This window comes from Ictidomys tridecemlineatus, chromosome 7, assembly GCF_052094955.1.
Source record: "Ictidomys tridecemlineatus isolate mIctTri1 chromosome 7, mIctTri1.hap1, whole genome shotgun sequence".
NCBI classification, from domain to species: Eukaryota; Metazoa; Chordata; class Mammalia; order Rodentia; family Sciuridae; genus Ictidomys; species Ictidomys tridecemlineatus.
Window position 1 is genome coordinate 149,794,290 of NC_135483.1, and position 17,727 is coordinate 149,812,016.

General features: G+C 33.5%; 1 protein-coding gene and 1 long non-coding RNA gene across 3 annotated transcripts in view; one reads left to right on the forward strand and one right to left on the reverse strand.

The window, feature by feature from the left end:
• The window catches only part of Dnajc10 (DnaJ heat shock protein family (Hsp40) member C10), a 49,119-nt gene that overhangs the window by 25,544 nt on the left and 5,848 nt on the right, over positions 1–17,727 (forward strand). For both annotated transcript variants that reach the window (XM_005324681.5, XM_078017706.1), the window contains exons 13-21: positions 296–410; positions 4,558–4,685; positions 4,954–5,070; positions 9,252–9,353; positions 10,512–10,667; positions 11,500–11,633; positions 12,591–12,644; positions 12,891–13,038; positions 15,979–16,098. In XM_005324681.5, the coding sequence (XP_005324738.1) occupies positions 296–410; positions 4,558–4,685; positions 4,954–5,070; positions 9,252–9,353; positions 10,512–10,667; positions 11,500–11,633; positions 12,591–12,644; positions 12,891–13,038; positions 15,979–16,098 (1,074 nt within the window). The remainder of the gene's footprint in view (positions 1–295; positions 411–4,557; positions 4,686–4,953; positions 5,071–9,251; positions 9,354–10,511; positions 10,668–11,499; positions 11,634–12,590; positions 12,645–12,890; positions 13,039–15,978; positions 16,099–17,727) is intronic.
• Positions 1–17,727, reverse strand: part of LOC144365581 (uncharacterized) — a 78,617-nt gene that overhangs the window by 6,172 nt on the left and 54,718 nt on the right. The window lies entirely within an intron of this gene.

Below are 17,727 nucleotides of genomic sequence, written 5' to 3' on the forward strand. Positions count from 1 at the left end.
TTTATTCATTTTGGATGCTCTTCCATCCCAAGATTAGATAAACAGCCCTTACATTTTTTGGAGGATATATTCCTTGCTTCACATTTTCTCAGATTTTTGAACTCTTTAAATAGTATTCTTTAAATTGAGTTTCAGTAATGTCAATGAACTATTTCTTGTTTAATAACTATTAGCTTCTGTTGAGAAGCAGTGTCATTAGAATGGGGTCATTTTGGGGTTGTCTTTATGAATATTTAGAAGTGGAATGGATAAGAATTTTGTTGCCATCAAATTGAACCTTCACTTTCTACTGTAGGTCGGAAGGTTTGACTGCTCCTCTGCACCAGACATCTGTAGCAATCTCTATGTTTTTCAACCTTGTCTAGCAGTATTTAAAGGACAAGGAACCAAAGAATATGAAATTCATCATGGTAAGAATGGGAAAAAATGATAACTATCTTCTAATACAAATGTTCCATTTGTGTTTTTTACCTTGTTTTGTGTGGACATAATGTTTGTTCTCATTTGTTAGTAAATATGGGGAAAATCTTTAAATTAACATTCTTTTTAACCCTTCTTTTTAAAGTAAAACTTTTCAGTATTTTGATCACTGTTTCATCAAAAGTACTTTTGGTAACATGTCACAGTAGTGAGGAATTTATTTGCTTGTTGGCAGAAGCAAGCAACACCTGCAATTTCCAGTGTGCCACAGATAGCATCTTAGCCATTATAGACAATTTCTAGACATTGTTTTTGGATTTATCTGCTATTAGACTATCATACTTCTCCATTAACTGCTTTGTTATTTCTCTTGAATTTATAATTGCATCTCTATATTTCAGCTTATTTGGGACTTTAGTTTTCCTAGAGTTTGGAAGACATCAGAGTCCCTTTCCTGAAAGCGGACAAATGTAGCGAAAGATACAAACCATCAACTGTAATACAGTTAAATGAATAACAGGTATTTATGAAATGCCTAATAGGTAACAAGCACTCCCTTATTTGTTAGGGCTGCAAACTTATAAGACAAACTTTGCTCTCAAGAAGATTAAAATACAGTCTGGTAGGATCAGGAGAAGGGAGATGTATAATGAAACAAAAAATATTTTAATGACCATTATTCATAAATTACAAGAAAAGTGCTATTTGAATTGAGTATAAAATGCTCAATTTCCCAAAACAAATATAGAGGTAAAAGAAGTTAAGCCCCCTGGGCTGAAGGAACTATATCAAAAAGGCTTGGCAAGATAACCCTTACAGTTACTACTAAGTTGTAATAACTTCATTACAACTTAAGATTTATTTTCATTTTCACAACCACTAGTAAATGAGAAAACAGCCTCAGAAAAATAAGCATCTTGCCCCATGAGAAAGAACTAGAAATGAGTCTAGGTAGATTTTGAATGCATTGTGTCTACTACAAAATCCTACAGTATAGGTGCTTATAAACTGTCAGATCCTCAAAGTGCTAGAAATTACTAAAAGAGATTTATTCTTTTTCACCTCTGAAACTTTCTCAGACCCCACTCTTGTCAGTTTTCTGCCTTGCTTCAGGTTCATCACCTCCTTCATCTATTGTACATATTTTCCTGTAGGACTATAGTTGTCTTAGTCCTTCCTCCTGCAGTTGGTTCCTTATCTTGTTTGCAGAGTTGGTACCCAGAACACCGTTTTCACATCACTTTTCTGCCTTGACTACAATTTCTTTTAGATTCAATTTCAGATTTCTCAGCATAGGAGCAATGACTTTGTTTTGCTCACTATTCTTTTTCTGGCACTTAGAATGGTACATAGTAACTCAGTAAATAGTTGTAAATGGAGTATTTTCATGGTCTGCCCAGTAATCATAGCTCCTACTGCTTTTGGATCCTTTCACTCCTTTATGTTTTCACATGTGATTTTTTTTTTCTGCACTGTAACTCTTCTAGCTCCTCAAAATATTTTGTAAGCTCCAAATAATTCTTATAATAACTATAACTTAACATAGTTTCTCCCCCAGAAAGTATACTGAGCATCATTAAGCTCTTTCATTTACTATTTACTAATATACCTTTATAATATACCTTGTATTGTTCCCCCGCTTTTTTTTTTTTAATAGCAATACTAGAGATTAAAATTGAACCTGGGAGGTGTTTTGCCACTGAGCTATATCCCTTGCCCTTTTATTTTGAAAGAATCTGAGTTGCTGAGGCTAGCATCAGACTTGCAATTCTCGTGCCTCAGTTTCTAGGATTAGAGGTGTGTACTACCACATCTGGCTCTAGCTTTAAATAGGAATTGAGTATCTTTGTGTCCCAAGTACAGTATGATAAATAGGACAGCATGTGAACTATACTTAATCTCTGCCTTAAGGAACATTATAGACTAGAAAGAAAAACAGACAAGTAAATGGACACATTTTTTAAATGTCTAAGGCAAGTAATTTTATGTCTCTACTGCTGAGTAGCAAGTTATTCCAAATCTTAGGAGCTCAAAATAAGTAATTCAGTTTTGGGTGGTCAAGAATATAATAGCTTAGTCAGGTAGTTTTGAACTCAAGTTTTCTCATGATGTTGCAGTCACAGTAGGCAAGGGCCACAGTTCCTGGATCTGGATTCAAGCTGACGCATGGAATATCAGGAAGTCTTATATGGCAGGAGACTTAAATTCCTCACACCACGTATAGCTTCCTATAGGTCTGCTCACAATATAGTAGCTGACCTCTTCCATAATGAGTAATCTAAGAGAAGAGTGACCAAGACAGAAGCAATGGTATTTTTATGACCTAATTTCAGACAAGATAAACTATCACATGCCTATATTATGTTGATGGCATGCACCAACCCATCACATACATACTTGTAAAATGGTATGAGATCTCTGGGTTCATCTTGGAAACCAGCAATCACAAGGGATAAGTATAGTTTGTATTTAGGAAGAAATTAAGAATAAACAATCTGTGTTGTAAGTTACCCAAAGAAGTGATAAACATTCCAGGCACAAGAACCAGCAGATGTATTTATGGGTTCTAAGGTGAGGGATCCAATATAGACCTTAGACAAGCGAGAATTTTAGGATAGCTAGATAGTGTAGTGTTGACAGGAACAAGACTTGAAAATGCAGAGGGCAGCAGGAGTCCAAAATTGTGTCTAATCTGAGGGCAGAGCAAAGACCATGGATTATAAGTAGAGAAATGATTTAAATGAGTTTACATTTTAGGTGGCTATTCATTACTAGTATAGGTTGGAACAAGATTAGAGGGAGAATAGGCAGAAGCCTGATGTAAAGTCACATAAGAGAAATTGTCTCTTCTGTATTCATGCTTTTTACTTTGTGAGTTCACCATTGAATAATTGTTGTTATTTCTCATTGAGGGGAGAAATATTAGCTGAGGAGTTTACAAAAAATAGACACATCCATTTCACTTTTGAATATAGAGACTTGGGCTTCAGGAAAAATTTGGGCTGAAAGTGTAGATTTAAATTATCTTGTTAATTAAAACCTGAGTAAGATTGAGTTGTTTAAGAGTGAATAGAGAAGTAAAAGATCAGAATTGGAGTGAACTAGATCACCTTTAAGGATGGTCAGAGATAAAGAAATCTGTAAAGCAATTGAGCATAAGAAAAAGGCAGGAGAATGTGGTACCATTATTTTCATATTTGAATAGTGATATAAGTGTCTTGCATCTCTTCTGCTGGACCATGAACCCCATAAGGAGTTCCCCCCCCCCTCATTTGTGCTGTACTTATATTGCCTTTAAAACAGGTTCTGACACATAAAAGTAGTAATTTTGACTGTGGAGCAATAAGTCAAAAGGCTCTTGGGAAAATATTCTCTAGTTGAGAAAGATTATTTTCCAAATCAAAGGAGTGTATTCTTTAGGCATTGGCAAATAATTAGAGGCATTAAAGCAGGGAGAAATACAGTTCTTTAAAAACTGTGGTTGTAATGTAGAAAGTGAATTGGTTAAGGGCTGGGACAAATACCAGCATGGCTACTGCTGTAAGGTAAATTGAATTCAGGTGGTGGCATTGGTGCTGAAGCTATGGTAAGAGAAAATAGATGAAGTTATGATACAAAGAGAAGGCAAAAATCACTCTGGAGAATCTTATTTAGCCATGTGTATGATGATTAAAAAAAAAGGTGGGAAAATGAACAAAATTAGAAGGAAATGTGTTTGAAGTGTTTATGGGGTAGTTAATAATTCAGGTTTTGATTCCTAAGACTAGTTTAGGTTGAAGAAACAGATGTAGTAGTTAGAGTGTGGTAAATAAAGAATTCAAAGAACACTATAAAGATTATTCTACCTCTGATGAAGAAACATTTCACAGAGGTCTTGACATTTTAACTAGTCCAAAAACCAGAAGAGTGTGCAAGGAAGGGATACTCCTAGTAGAGCCAATTTGTGTGCAATATACAGAACACTAAAACCTTTCCAAAATCAACATGTTGATAAAATATTAAAACAAGACAAACTTATCAACATGTTACACTCAAAATATTAAAACAAGACAAACTTGAGTGTAAAACTCTTGAATGTTTTCATAAATGTAAAAGACATAATGCAGATTTTAAGTTTTCTCTTACTCAATTTTAAAGGAAAGAAGATTTTATATGACATACTTGCCTTTGCCAAAGAAAGTGTTAATTCTCATGTTACCACACTTGGACCTCAAAATTTTCCTTCCAATGACAAAGAACCATGGCTTGTTGACTTTTTCGCCCCGGTAAGTTATTTTTAATCAGATTTCAGTATTGTCATATTTCTCTCGTCATGACAAAAGGATATGATATATAAGATGATTTGACTGTTAATACTAGAACTACTACTTCATGCTTCTAAATGAGTGCCAATGTAATTACTCCTCTGAATATTAAATATATACCCAGAACAGATGCCACTAAGTATAGTTTGTCTTACTTATTAGCATGTTGTTTGTTACAAGACTGAAGGGATTTGTTTCATTTGGCTCAGTGCTTATACTTTCTTCCTAGTGGTGTCCACCATGTCGAGCTTTATTGCCAGAGCTTCGAAAAGCATCAACACTTCTTTATGGTCAACTTAAATTTGGTACACTAGACTGTACAGTTCATGGACAACTCTGTAACATGGTAAGGCAAAGCATAAGAAATTTATTCTAAGATTTTTATAAAATAGAGACTATGGGCAGTTTAATATTAAAACAAAGTACTTTTTCAAGTATATATTTTCTATTTGTAGTAGTAACTATTCCAACAAATTGATACAATTATGATTGGATTAAATCATGAGTAGAAAATGTGGTTGAATATAGATAAGGTCTTATTTATCACAGTTAAGCAAATACTTTGACTAGATGATATGCTTGCAATTTTCCATTAAAGATCTTTTTAATTCTACTTTTTTTTTGGTAGTTCGGTTTTTTTTCTTTGGCTTTCCCCATATTTGTACTAAGTGTAGGTCACAGAAGGAAATTTTTGAAACTTTTGTTTACATGAAAATATTTTCTTAGGGTAAATATTCACTCCTCAGTTTCAACAAAAACCAGACATGTTACACCTCATGATGGAAGCATATAATACCATCTGTAAAATAATAATGGGGATTCGGGGATGGAAATTGGTCCTTAAGCAAATCAAATTTCCAGATCTGTGACTGCAGAGGAAATCCAATTGATACCATGAACACACAACATACGAATCCTAGCATGTAAAGAACTTTTCAGGATACTCTGTGCAACAAATTCAATTGAAGAGGGTGTAGGAGGAAAAAATGAAAAAGACATAAAAGATTAACTAGAATGCAGTGGTTTTTTTTTTTTTTTTTTTTGGTGGGTAGGAGTGGTTATATTTCTTTTTAGTTATACATGACAGAGGTATTATACAAGCATGTAATGTATATTACTCCAAGACCCCATTCTTATGGTTATACACAATGGTGGTATTCACTATGGTGTGTTCATATATGTACATAGGAAAATTATTTTGGATTCATTCCGCTCTTTTCCTCTCCCTCTGCCCTTTATTCTCCTTTGTCTAATCTACTAAATGTCTGTTCTTACCCTCTCCCCCCTTATTATGGGTTTGCTTCCACATTCTACGTGTGTGAAAACATTCCACCTTTGGCTTTGGGGGCCTGTCTTATTTGACTTAGCGTAAAAGTCTTCAATCCATGGCAGATGTCATAAATTCAATCTTTTTTATAGCTTAGTATACATATTCCACATTTTCTTTATCCATTCATCCATGAGGGGCAACTAGGTTGACTCCAGCTTAGCTGTTGTGAATTCTGCTACTTTAAATATCGATGTGGCAATGTCACTTGTAATGTGCTGATTTAAAATTCGTTGGATATGAGAAATGGAATAACTGCATCAAATGAGGGTTCCATTCCAAGCTTTCTAAAGAATTTCCATACTGCTTTTCAGAGTGGTTGCACCTATTTGCCACCTCACTGTCAATATATCATCCTCACCAACATTTATTGTTGTATTCTTGATTGTTGCCCTTCTGACTAGAGTAAGATGAAATTTCAGTGCGTTTTTCAGTGTAGTTTTAATTTGCATTCTCTAGTTGCTAAAAATGTTGAACATTTTTTCATATATTTTTTGACCATCCTTATTTCTGAGAAGTGTCAATTCAGTTTCTAACACAGGGTATCTGATTATTCAAAGACTTACTAATTTTTAGATGTGAAATTAATACAATGGTTATATTACTTGGGAAAATCTTTGTTTTAAATATACTATTGATGGATAGTATATGAATATGATAGATCTGAAATTTGCTTTAAAATAATAATTTTGGTAGGAGTAGAAAGAAGGTATAGATGATATAAGAGAAGCCATTCTATAGATTATCATAACTACATGAGTACATGAAAGTATTTCCTTTCTATTTTTGTGATGTTTTGACTCAAACTAAAATGCTGAATGATGGAAAGAAGGGAAACAAAAAAAAAATATTGTGTTTTAAAAACAGAAGTAAATGTAGTAGAAAATCTTTATAGTATCTGTGTGGGGGAATAAATTTCTTGCCTCCATACTTAAAGTACAAACTATAAGGATAAAAAACTAATGAATTTGACCACGTGTTTGAACTGTTGCCAAAGTGACATTATGACTTTAGTAGTGATTGAGAATGCAAATTATATCAAAAATTAGCTAACTTCACCAAATGAACAAAAATTTAGAAATCTAACAAGAGCAGATAGATGAATAGTCACACTCTGGGATTGCAGAATATTTAACAAGAGGTATATTGGGCTGGGGATATATGTAGCTTAGTGGTGGAGCACCTGGCTATCATGCACAAGGTCATGGTTTTGATCCCTGGCACTACAGAAAGAATATATACATATGAATGTATTTACCAGCATGGGTAAATCTCAAAAATATAAGGACCAAGTACAGTGGTCCACGCCTATAATCCCAGTGGCTCAGGAGGCTTAGGCAAGAGGATTGCAAGTTCAAAGCCAGCCTCAACAAAAATGAGGCACTAAGCAACTCAGAACTGTCTCTAAATACAAAATAGGGCTAGGGATGTGGCACAATGGTCAAGTGTTCCCGAGTTCAATCCCCAGTACCAGACCCCCCCCCCAATTTTTTTTTGTTACGTATTTTACGTGTGTGTGTGTGTGTGTGTGTAAGAAAAACAGGTTAAAGAATAGCATAAAGTATGATAAAAATTTGTATATATTCAGACATTACCACATACTGCTTAAGAATATATACATATTAGCAAAAATATAAAAACATCAGTAGATACACACTAATTTCAGGATATTGGTGTACCTTGTAAGGGGGAAGGAAGTGAATGAAATCAAGAAAGAGAACATCAACAATCTGCAAGTATGGTCAAAGTTCATTCTTGTTAAATATAGGTGAGGGATATATAGGTTTGTTATCTAATCTTTGTTATTTTTTATCTAATGTTTATTAGAAGGGAGAAAGATGTAGATGTTTATTAATTATTCTCTTATTTTCAGTAAGTTTGAATTTTTATTAAACTATGCTTTTGGGGGGTTTTAAGAAGTAAATAGGTCCTTCAGTTTCTAAAGTCATGTGGGACTTAGAAAATAAATGCCAACAAAAAATGCAAAATTATTGTGAAAAAAATTATTTTCTTTGAGTTCCTGTAGTTTTTCTACTTTTACACCTATGATATGATATTTAATGACTTGAGATAAAGAGTCTAAAATATGGGGTATCAGATTCACTTGAAATAGAAGTGAGTTGCTACTCACTAGTTGATTCACCTTGACCATGTCATTAGCCTCTCAATAACTCCAGTTTCCTCATCTTTTAAGGAGATTTTGAAATTTTAACTGCTAAGTAGAACTGAGGAATAAATGAGAAACCACATATTTAAACTTGTTAATCCAGTGAATTATTTGAATTTGTACATTTTTCAAAACTTTGATTAAAAAAAAAAAACTAGCGGCAACATTTTTTTCTGAAATTAAGCTTCTAATTTGCTAGCAAGTGTTTATCACCTTGAAGCCTGCAAAGATCAGCTATAGCAAATCTGCAGATAGGGGTCCCTAACTTCTTCAAAAGTGAAAACTGGCACCCATATTAATTCTGAGGAAGAAATAAAGCATTTTTTAATCATGAAGATTATCTTGCATATGGAATAAAAGGTGACCAAATTCTTAGGGCATGATTCATAATTCTTTAACCGAAAATAGTTATATGTAGCCAGGCATGGTGGCACATGCCTATAATCCCAGTGGCTTGGAAGGCTGAGGCAGGAGGATCAGTTTTGAAGCCAGGCTCAACAACTTAGACTGTAAGCAATCTGTTGAGGCACTTTCTCAAAAAGGACTGGCGATATGGTTCAGTGGTTAAGTGCCTCTGGGTTCAGTCCCTAGTACCAAAAGAAAGTTATGTACTCATTAATTTTTATTTCTTTATACTTGCTGTTTTGTTCACATGGTCATCAGCTACCTCTAGAAAAATGAGGAGTTCGTAACTATGATTTCAAAAAAGCAACTGAAATTAGAAATATAATCTACTTTTTATAGCTTCTTCCCATCTTTGTTTAGTAGGACAAAAAGAAACAAATCACATAATTACCCATGCTCACTTAATGTTTCAGTGCCTTTGATTTTTAAGGCTCAGAGTAGCTATAAAGAAGAAATCAGTTATTTCTTTGCTAAATTTGACTAGGTTAAAATTTTTCAGCCACCAGAAATTCAGTGAGGTTTTTTAAAATCTTGTTATTGTCTCTTAAAGGAAAACTGGTTATAAATTTAAAATAAATTGGTAAGATATATAACATCTTTGTTCAATTTTTATTCTCCTTCCTAACAGTATAACATTCAGGCTTATCCAACAACAGTGGTATTCAACCAGTCCAGTATCCATGAGTATGAAGGACATCACTCTGCTAACCAGATCTTGGAGTTCATAGAGGTATTTTACATTACAGCCTCTGACTAGAAATCCTTCTCTGTATATGTACATTGTGAATGAATAATAATGTTTAATAATGGGACTTACTCTTTTTTATGCTACGATATTTTCTGACAAGGAAATTTTTTGTCTATGTTGTGTTTTTTTGCCTAGAATACCTTGTGCATAACAGATGCAGCTATTTATTAAATACATGAAATCATACTTTCACATAGAATTTTACCCATCCCCTTGGCTTGTTCTCTCTGAGCACAGCAATTCTAAGACTGCTACTTAGTAAAAGTACCCTGCAACTGCATCATCTAATTCCCTTCGTATAGTCTTAACTAAAATTGTTATAGGGACCGCCTAAGAAAGGATAAATTCCAGCTTATTATTTTCCATTTAATGACTATCCTACTCTATTCTACTTATCTAATCCCTTCTCCTTCAAAGCAATGTTTTGTGTTTTTTCAGTGAAGCTGACCACTTTTGTTAGTATTACCTGATCATTATATACTGAAGCTTTATTGAAATAGCATTTAAATACGTGCTCTCTGAATAGGTTGTGCAATCTCCAGTCAAAATGAAAAATAAAAAATAAAATTATGAATGGCAAATTTATTAAAAGGTCATTTCCAAACCAGTTTTTCTTGTTTCCTCAACAGAACTATATATGACCTAGAGTTAATTCTTAGAACTCTATTTATTATGAGTAGATAATATAATAAAGTTGCCCCTTTTCCCAGCCCAAGAAATAAGAGAAAACCATACCCTGATTTAAGAAAACTGAAAATCCTAAATTTGGATTTTGCTTAGTTATCATTTTCATATTAAAAACAATTTACTATAGATTTTTCTTAAATTTCCTTTAGCATTTTTTCATTTCTCTACAGCAGGAACTTTTTTGTTTTCGGTTTTTTATTAGTTCTTTTTAATTATGTGTGACTTTAGAATTTATCTTGACATAATTATAAAAGCATGGGATATAACTTGTTCTAATTCAGTCCCCAGCACTTCCCCTTCACCACCCTTCATTCCACCTCCCATTCCCTTCCCTCTATTCTACTGCTCTTTCTAAATCAAGAACTTTCTGAATGACACATACCAGCAATTTTCTAAAGAATATATCAACAACTCTTCTTGTATGTCTAACATAATAGCATATGCTTTCTTTAGGATCTTAGGAATCCTTCAGTGATCACTCTTACACCGACCACTTTCAGTGAACTAGTTAAACAAAGAAAACATGACGAAGTCTGGATGGTAGATTTCTATTCTCCGTGGTGCCATCCATGTCAAGTCTTAATGCCAGAATGGAAAAGAATGGCCCGGGTATAGTAAAATAGTTTAAATAAAGTCTTACCACTTAACAAAAAATGTTTATTTAACAGTTATTCTGAAAACAGCTCTGATCATACCATTAAGATTCTACCTTCTATTTCTATTATGCGAACTGTACAAAATAGTCTACCTTTTTTGGTGTGGTATCTGGTACACTTTTGATCAAATTCTTGCCAGTGTCCCCTTCTGTTTAAATTTTTTCTACCATTTTATTTTTAGAGCTTAAAAATTAGTAAAAATAGCCTTGAGCAAAAAAAATTAGAAAATTTTCTACAAATAGGCACAGTGTGACAAATTACAAAAGATTGGAAGCAAATGTTTAAATACTAGAAAAGAAAGTGCAATTGAAGTTATTTTTAATATCTTCATATTGAATATTATGTTTTTATGCTCTTTTCAATAAATTTTAATTTGGGTGAGACCTTTGAGTCAAAGGATACCTGTAATGATTGCCTTTATTAGAAAAAGTAATTCTTTGAAATACCATGGCAGAGAGCTTCCTTTAGTGTTGAGTTTTTAAACACTAAATTTTAGAAATACATTTTTCTTACGTAATTAATGGATGAATTTAATTATTTAACCTGCAGTAGTTGTGGAAAGTGATTATTAGATTTCAAATTCCCTAGCATAAATGGTCTGTGTTGAGTCCTTAGTTGTTGTTATTTGGTGATGATCACTGGCAAATAATAATTTCATAGTAGGGCTGGGGGTGTAACTCAATGGTCGAATGCATTCTTAACATTCATGAAGTCCTGGGTTCAATATAGAAAAGGAGGTAATTTTATTCTAATCATTGATATATGTATACCATTTTCTTTTATAGACATTAACTGGACTGATCAATGTAGGCAGTGTAGACTGCCAACAGTATCATTCTTTTTGTGCCCAAGAAAATGTTCAAAGATACCCTGAGATAAGATTTTTTCCCAAAAAATCAAATAAAGATTATCAGTATCAGTAAGTATTCTCTCAAATTTGAAAACATTTATTATAAACATTTAATTATACAAGTAACATCTAAGTTATCCTAACTAAATAGAAAGTAGCCTAACAAATATTTATTGGGAACCCACTATGTTTAAGATAGTGTATTAGTGAGCACTTCAGAAGACAAAGAATTGAATAGTAAGACATTTGAAGAATCTTAATAGTCTGGTTTTAGGCACTGTACTCATATTATTTCCAATAATCCTCACATATGCTCTGAGGAAGGAATTACTACCCTTCCTACTATTTCAGAGAAGAAAACAGATTCTTAGCCTTTAGAAAACTTTCCAAAGTCACATTCATACTAAGGTTTGAAGCCGAGTTTTGAACCCAGGCCTAATTTGAATCCAGGCTGTCTCCAACCACAATATAGTACTTCATATAAAAAACTCAAATGTAGAATATGATGAATGTTATTTTTAAAAGTCAAAATGAGCCATGTGTTTCAAAGGAGGAAAGAATCACAGCTGTGGGGAAAGTATTTTTGAGATAGCTTTTGACATGCATCCTAAAGCAGATGGGAATTTTATAGATAATAACTTGAATAAAATTTAGAAACTCCTAAAGGTTTGGACATTTTGAATTTTGAACTTCCTGTAGGGCTGCAGAGATGTTCAACATTCTGGTTTATCTGAAGCAAAAAAAAAAGATAGTAGGGCTGGGGATGTAACTCAATGGTAGAATGCATTCTTAACATTCATAAAGCCCTGGGTTCAATCGCCAGCACCTCTCCTCTTCCCTAAAAAAAATAAACCAAGAAAAATAATATTTTGGAAGACATGTAATCAGTATTTGTAGCTAGGTATTTCTTAGAAGAAAGATGTTAACTAAATGTATTTTTAAAATTGCTAAGATTACTTTCTGAATATATCTAATAACAAAAAATACCATTGTTGTATCTTACCTTTTTTTCCCTCTTTTTTTTAGTAGTTACAATGGTTGGAATAGAGATGCTTATTCCCTAAGAATCTGGGCTCTAGGGTGAGTAATCAAAGTTCATTGTATAAAATAGTCAAATCAATTTACCTTCCTCATAAGTGTATAGTTAAATTTCTGTGGATTAAGATTCTAACATTTAAAATTACTTAGAAAAGGATTATATTTACCACAATAAAGCTGAACTTTATTACATTACTCTTCTTTGGAATAATTTTTAACCTAGCCTTACAATATTAGTGTTTGCTTTGGCTTTATTTAATGAAAAGTTATTTTGATCCCTTTTCACAGATTTTTACCTCAAGTATCCATAGATTTAACACCTCAGACTTTCAGTGAAAAAGTTTTACAAGGGAAAAATCATTGGGTGGTTGATTTCTATGCTCCTTGGTGTGGGCCTTGCCAAAATTTTGCTCCAGAATTTGAGCTCTTGGCTAGGGTAAGTCTTGTCTATATTTTTAAGTTGTAGTCATATGCATGTTTTAGTAATTGGTTAAAACAAATATAATTCGTAATTTAGTTATAAAGTTTCTTCTGAGTTTTAGAAAACTATTCCATTTCTGTGATGCTAATCTTTGCAGTTGATTTCTTTTTAATTGAAGCTTTCAGCCAACATTTTCTATTTTGGCCGATAAAATCATCCTCTACCTAGCCATAAACCTCAGAAACAAACACAAGATCCCATCAGTTCTGTCTCCTAAATGTCTTTCAGATCTGTCATCTGTCCATCTCCACTGCAGGCTTCATTTGTGTAAGCCTTTATCTCTCACCTAGTCTTGTCATACTTGCCATTGTTCCCTGTACAATGCTGCCCTGGTGATCTTTCTAAAACAGTGCCTTCTCTGGCATGTTAACTAGGTTCTTTCATGTGTATTTAACTTCAGGTCTCTGGTCTGATTCTTCCTGCCTCTCAGCTTTACCTCTGCCCTATAGCTCACACTATAGGTTCTCTGAACATGTTTCTTTATGTGCTGCTCTGTTTCTGAAATGTCCCATCTTTACCTTGGTTCCCTGAGTTGTCTTTTCCTCATCCTGTGAAACCCACCTCCAATGCCACTGGTTCTGTGTCCTCTTCCTATCATTAAATCAATGTTACCTAGATATCATATATTCCAACAGTGTATTTTTACATTGCACACTATTTGTTTATTTATCTCTTGCAGAAGACTGAGGTTCTTGTCTTATCCTTGTATTCCTAGTGCCTGACTCAGTAAATGCTTATAAAATTGAACTGGAATATGTAACTCAGTGCAGTCTGAGTTCTTGATGTTTCTGTCATAACAGTCATATTGATGACCTATTCCAAATTCATAGCTTCCTTGCCTACGTAACTCAAGGAACTCAGAGTTGTTGGTTCATAACACTCAGAATGAAAATTTTAAAATCAACACCAGTTCTACCAATCTGAAATAAAAATATTTGTGTCCCATGCCAAAGGAATATTTTTTAGCAGAGGGATTGTTTTTGAAAGGTTCTATAAACTGTAAAAGATTAATGACTGGTTCTTCAAATAAGAGGTATTCATTCTTTCCACCTAATCACATGTTTTCCTCATGATTCCTTTTTTCAAAGAATTTACCAGTGTTTTACTCTCTCATCCCTTATGTACTGGAAACAGCCTTGTTATAAATTTTGTGATGCAATTATTCCTGGAACATAGTAGAAAACTATTAAACATGAGGAGGATCACTCATTCAACAAATCCTGAGCATCAAGTAAAAAGCATGCTAGATACTATGGCTACAATGATGAAAAGCTATATTAAAGGAGGTTAAGCTAGTGGGAAGATTAAATGCAAATAAATATAGATGACACAATAGGATAATTGCCATAATAAGATTAGAATGAAGTTATACCGTGAGCAAATATATACTAGGAGGAAACAAAAATCAATACAGGAAAGTTAGTATTTGAGGTAAGAATTACATGACTTAGCGCTTGAAAGAATTGGCTAGAGAGTACTCCATACAGAAGACAGTATTTGCTTATGTACCAAGAAGTGAGAAAAGCAGTTCTGGAATATTTATTGTTAGTGTAGTATTAACAGAGTCCAAACATGGAAGGTGAATAGTAAAACTTGAAGCTCAGAAAAACGGGCAGGAACCAGGAGTTTAGTCCTTTTTCCCATACTATCAGAATGTACATTCTACCTCAGTGATTACATACCATTTAGAATATCTTCCTTATTAATAGTAGGGGAGAACCACTGGTTATGGCAGGAACCCATTTTACATTTTAGAAAGGTTACCTTGATGGACAAACAAGAGCCAACATAAAGAGTTTTAGAGCACCAAAAATAATATGGTGCCCTCCCATGAGTTATTTTAAAAATACAGGTAAACTGAAACATTTTGCGAATGACAGAAATTTTTTTAAATCACACTTTTAGATTTCTCAAACCTTCAATATGAGATTGGGGCGTGTGTGTGCGCGCGTGCGCACATGGGCCATATACATGCTAATTCCTGCAACTTTGCTGGTATCCTAATACAAATTTGTGTGCCCCAATATGTTTGAAGATCAAAGTGGAGATAGGGACGATTAAAATATCTCTGCTAAGTGAGAGATAACTTGAACCAGTATTAGGGCAGTGGTGATAGAAAGAAGGGGAAAAATATGAGAGAGATAAGAATAAACAGAATTTAATGTTTGCTATAGATGAGAAATAGAAAAGTCTAGGATAACCCTAGTTTCTGGCTTGAACTGAGTGAATGGTAGGATAGGAAAAGTAATATGTTAAGGGCAAAGGATCAATTTTAGGCAAGTTGTATCTTAAGGTACCTATGAGACATTCATGTAAAGTAAGCAGATTCACAGTTGAATATGAAGTCAAGGGGAGAAATTGGGGTTCATCAGCACATTCATACATAAAATCACCCTGAAACACTGTTTATAAAGAACAGATTGTTGGCCAAAGATGGAACTCTGATCAGATATTATAACTTGAGGGTAAAGGAGCTTACCATGCTGGAAAAAGAAAGAAGAGCACAAGGAGCAGTGACAAATGCCAAGAGGAGAAGGAATAGTTAGCAGTGTCCTAAAATGACCAAAATGGTGTTAGGTAGAAGTCACTGATAAATCTTAGAACAGTTTTGAGTAAATGGAGTAATAAGACCAGAAACCAGACTGAAATGGTGAAAGAATAGACTGCTGCTTAGGGAAAAAAATGAGACAGATGGATGCTAGCAGCTTCAGGAATCATTGCCATCCTTGTGTGATCACATGTGTATATACTGAAAGGAATGAGAGACCTGATAGGAAGGGACTAAGAAATTTTAAATTATATAAAGGATGAAGTAATGTCATATTGTTTTATGGTTGCCAGAACAGTTTATGCCAAAGAGAAAAAAATGGCAAAACATATTTTTGGTTTTTTCAGATGGTTAAAGGAAAAGTGAAAGCTGGGAAAGTAGACTGTCAGGCTTATGCCCAAACATGTCAAAAAGCTGGTATCAAAGCCTATCCAACTGTTAAATTTTATTCCTACGAAAGAACAAAGGTATGTATAGGCTTTCTGTTTTCCTTTTTTAGCATGACAATCTCCAAAGGGAATTTGTTCAGTCTGAGTACTGCTTTCTTCAACTTTCTTCTCCATTTGTCTTTTTAAATATTATTAAAAGAAGCTTTTTATTTAGGGGATCTTAAAAAAGATTTCTGTCTTATTGATGGGACCTCAGTTGCCTTGAAATTTTTATGCTGTGCATAAAAAGAGATCTAACAAAATATTAACATGGTTAGGTGGTAGAATTCAAAGTACTTATTTTCTGTGAAGTTTTTTTTTAATTCGTTTTTTAATTTTTTTTTTAGTTGTTTATGGATGGTTTATTTTATTTTTTATTTTATTTATATGCAGTGCTGAGAATTGAACCCAGTGCCTCACACATGCTAGGCAAGTGCTGTACCACTGAGCCACAACCCACAGCCCTTCTGTGAAGTTTTGTATTTTGTATTCCTATCTTTTGTTTTTGCGGGGGGGGGGGGTATTAAGGATTGCTTAAATATCGAACCATATCCCCAGCCCTTTTTCATATTTTATTTAGAGCCAAGTTCTCAACAAGTTGCTTAGACCCTTGCTAAATTGCTTAAGCTGGCTTTGAACTTACAGTCCTTCTGCCTCAGCCACCAGAGCAGATTACAGGCATGCACCACCACACCTGGCTGTATTTCTATATTTTTATAGAATGAATATGTATTTTTAAGTTCTATGAAAACTTAAAGAATACTTTTATTGTACTTTTGAAATAGCCTTAGTAATGAGCATATATCTTCAGGAATATTCATTAGGGACTTAGATTACAAAATAAAAATTTGGGTCCCTTGTTTAAGTCATAATGACTTGTGGGCACAACTAACAGTATACTTTTTTGTTTTTTCATTTGTTATTACTTAAAAGCAAAACTAAGGTTCTACTAGTGAGGTGCTTTTAACAAAATGCAAGTGTGTAATCACTGATACAGAAGCTGTCTTTTAGCCAGTGTAACTTGGTAACTGAAAGTACTTGTGACTTTTGTTTTCCAAAGTAAAAAAGTTTCTTGACAAGCTATGATACTATTTTAATAAGAATTTCTCTATTCTTTCAGACAGTAGAAGACTAAATTTCTTATACTAAATTAATTTGTAAGTAAATCAAGGGATATAATTCAGTGGTAGAACACTTGTCTGACAATACACAGGTTCTAGATTTAGATTCCCAGCACTGAAGAAAAAAAAAAGTAATGAAAGAATGGTGAGAATGATGAATAAGTATAAAAACAACCAGGTTTTTTTGGTTTTTTTGTTTTGGTTTGTTTTTTAAACCCAAGAAGTAAAAGGAGGAAGACTAAGGAGATTATATAGTGTGGTGAAAAATAAAATATATTCTCTTGTAGGATCCTACAAAAAGAAAGAAAATAATGTTCCTTTGAATATCACTTAGCTACCAAAAGAAGAAAAAATATTTTCTATTCCAAAAGTAGAAAGAGGATTCTAATTATAATAGGTAAAGCTAAAATTTAAAAAAAATAAAAAATAAATTTAAAAAAAGGTGTGGAAAAACTAAATAAATGACACTGATGTCCAGTAAAATCCAAATTAAGGAAGGCAGAAAGTTATTAATCTTGTTGATGTGGCCAGTTGAACAAAAAAAAAA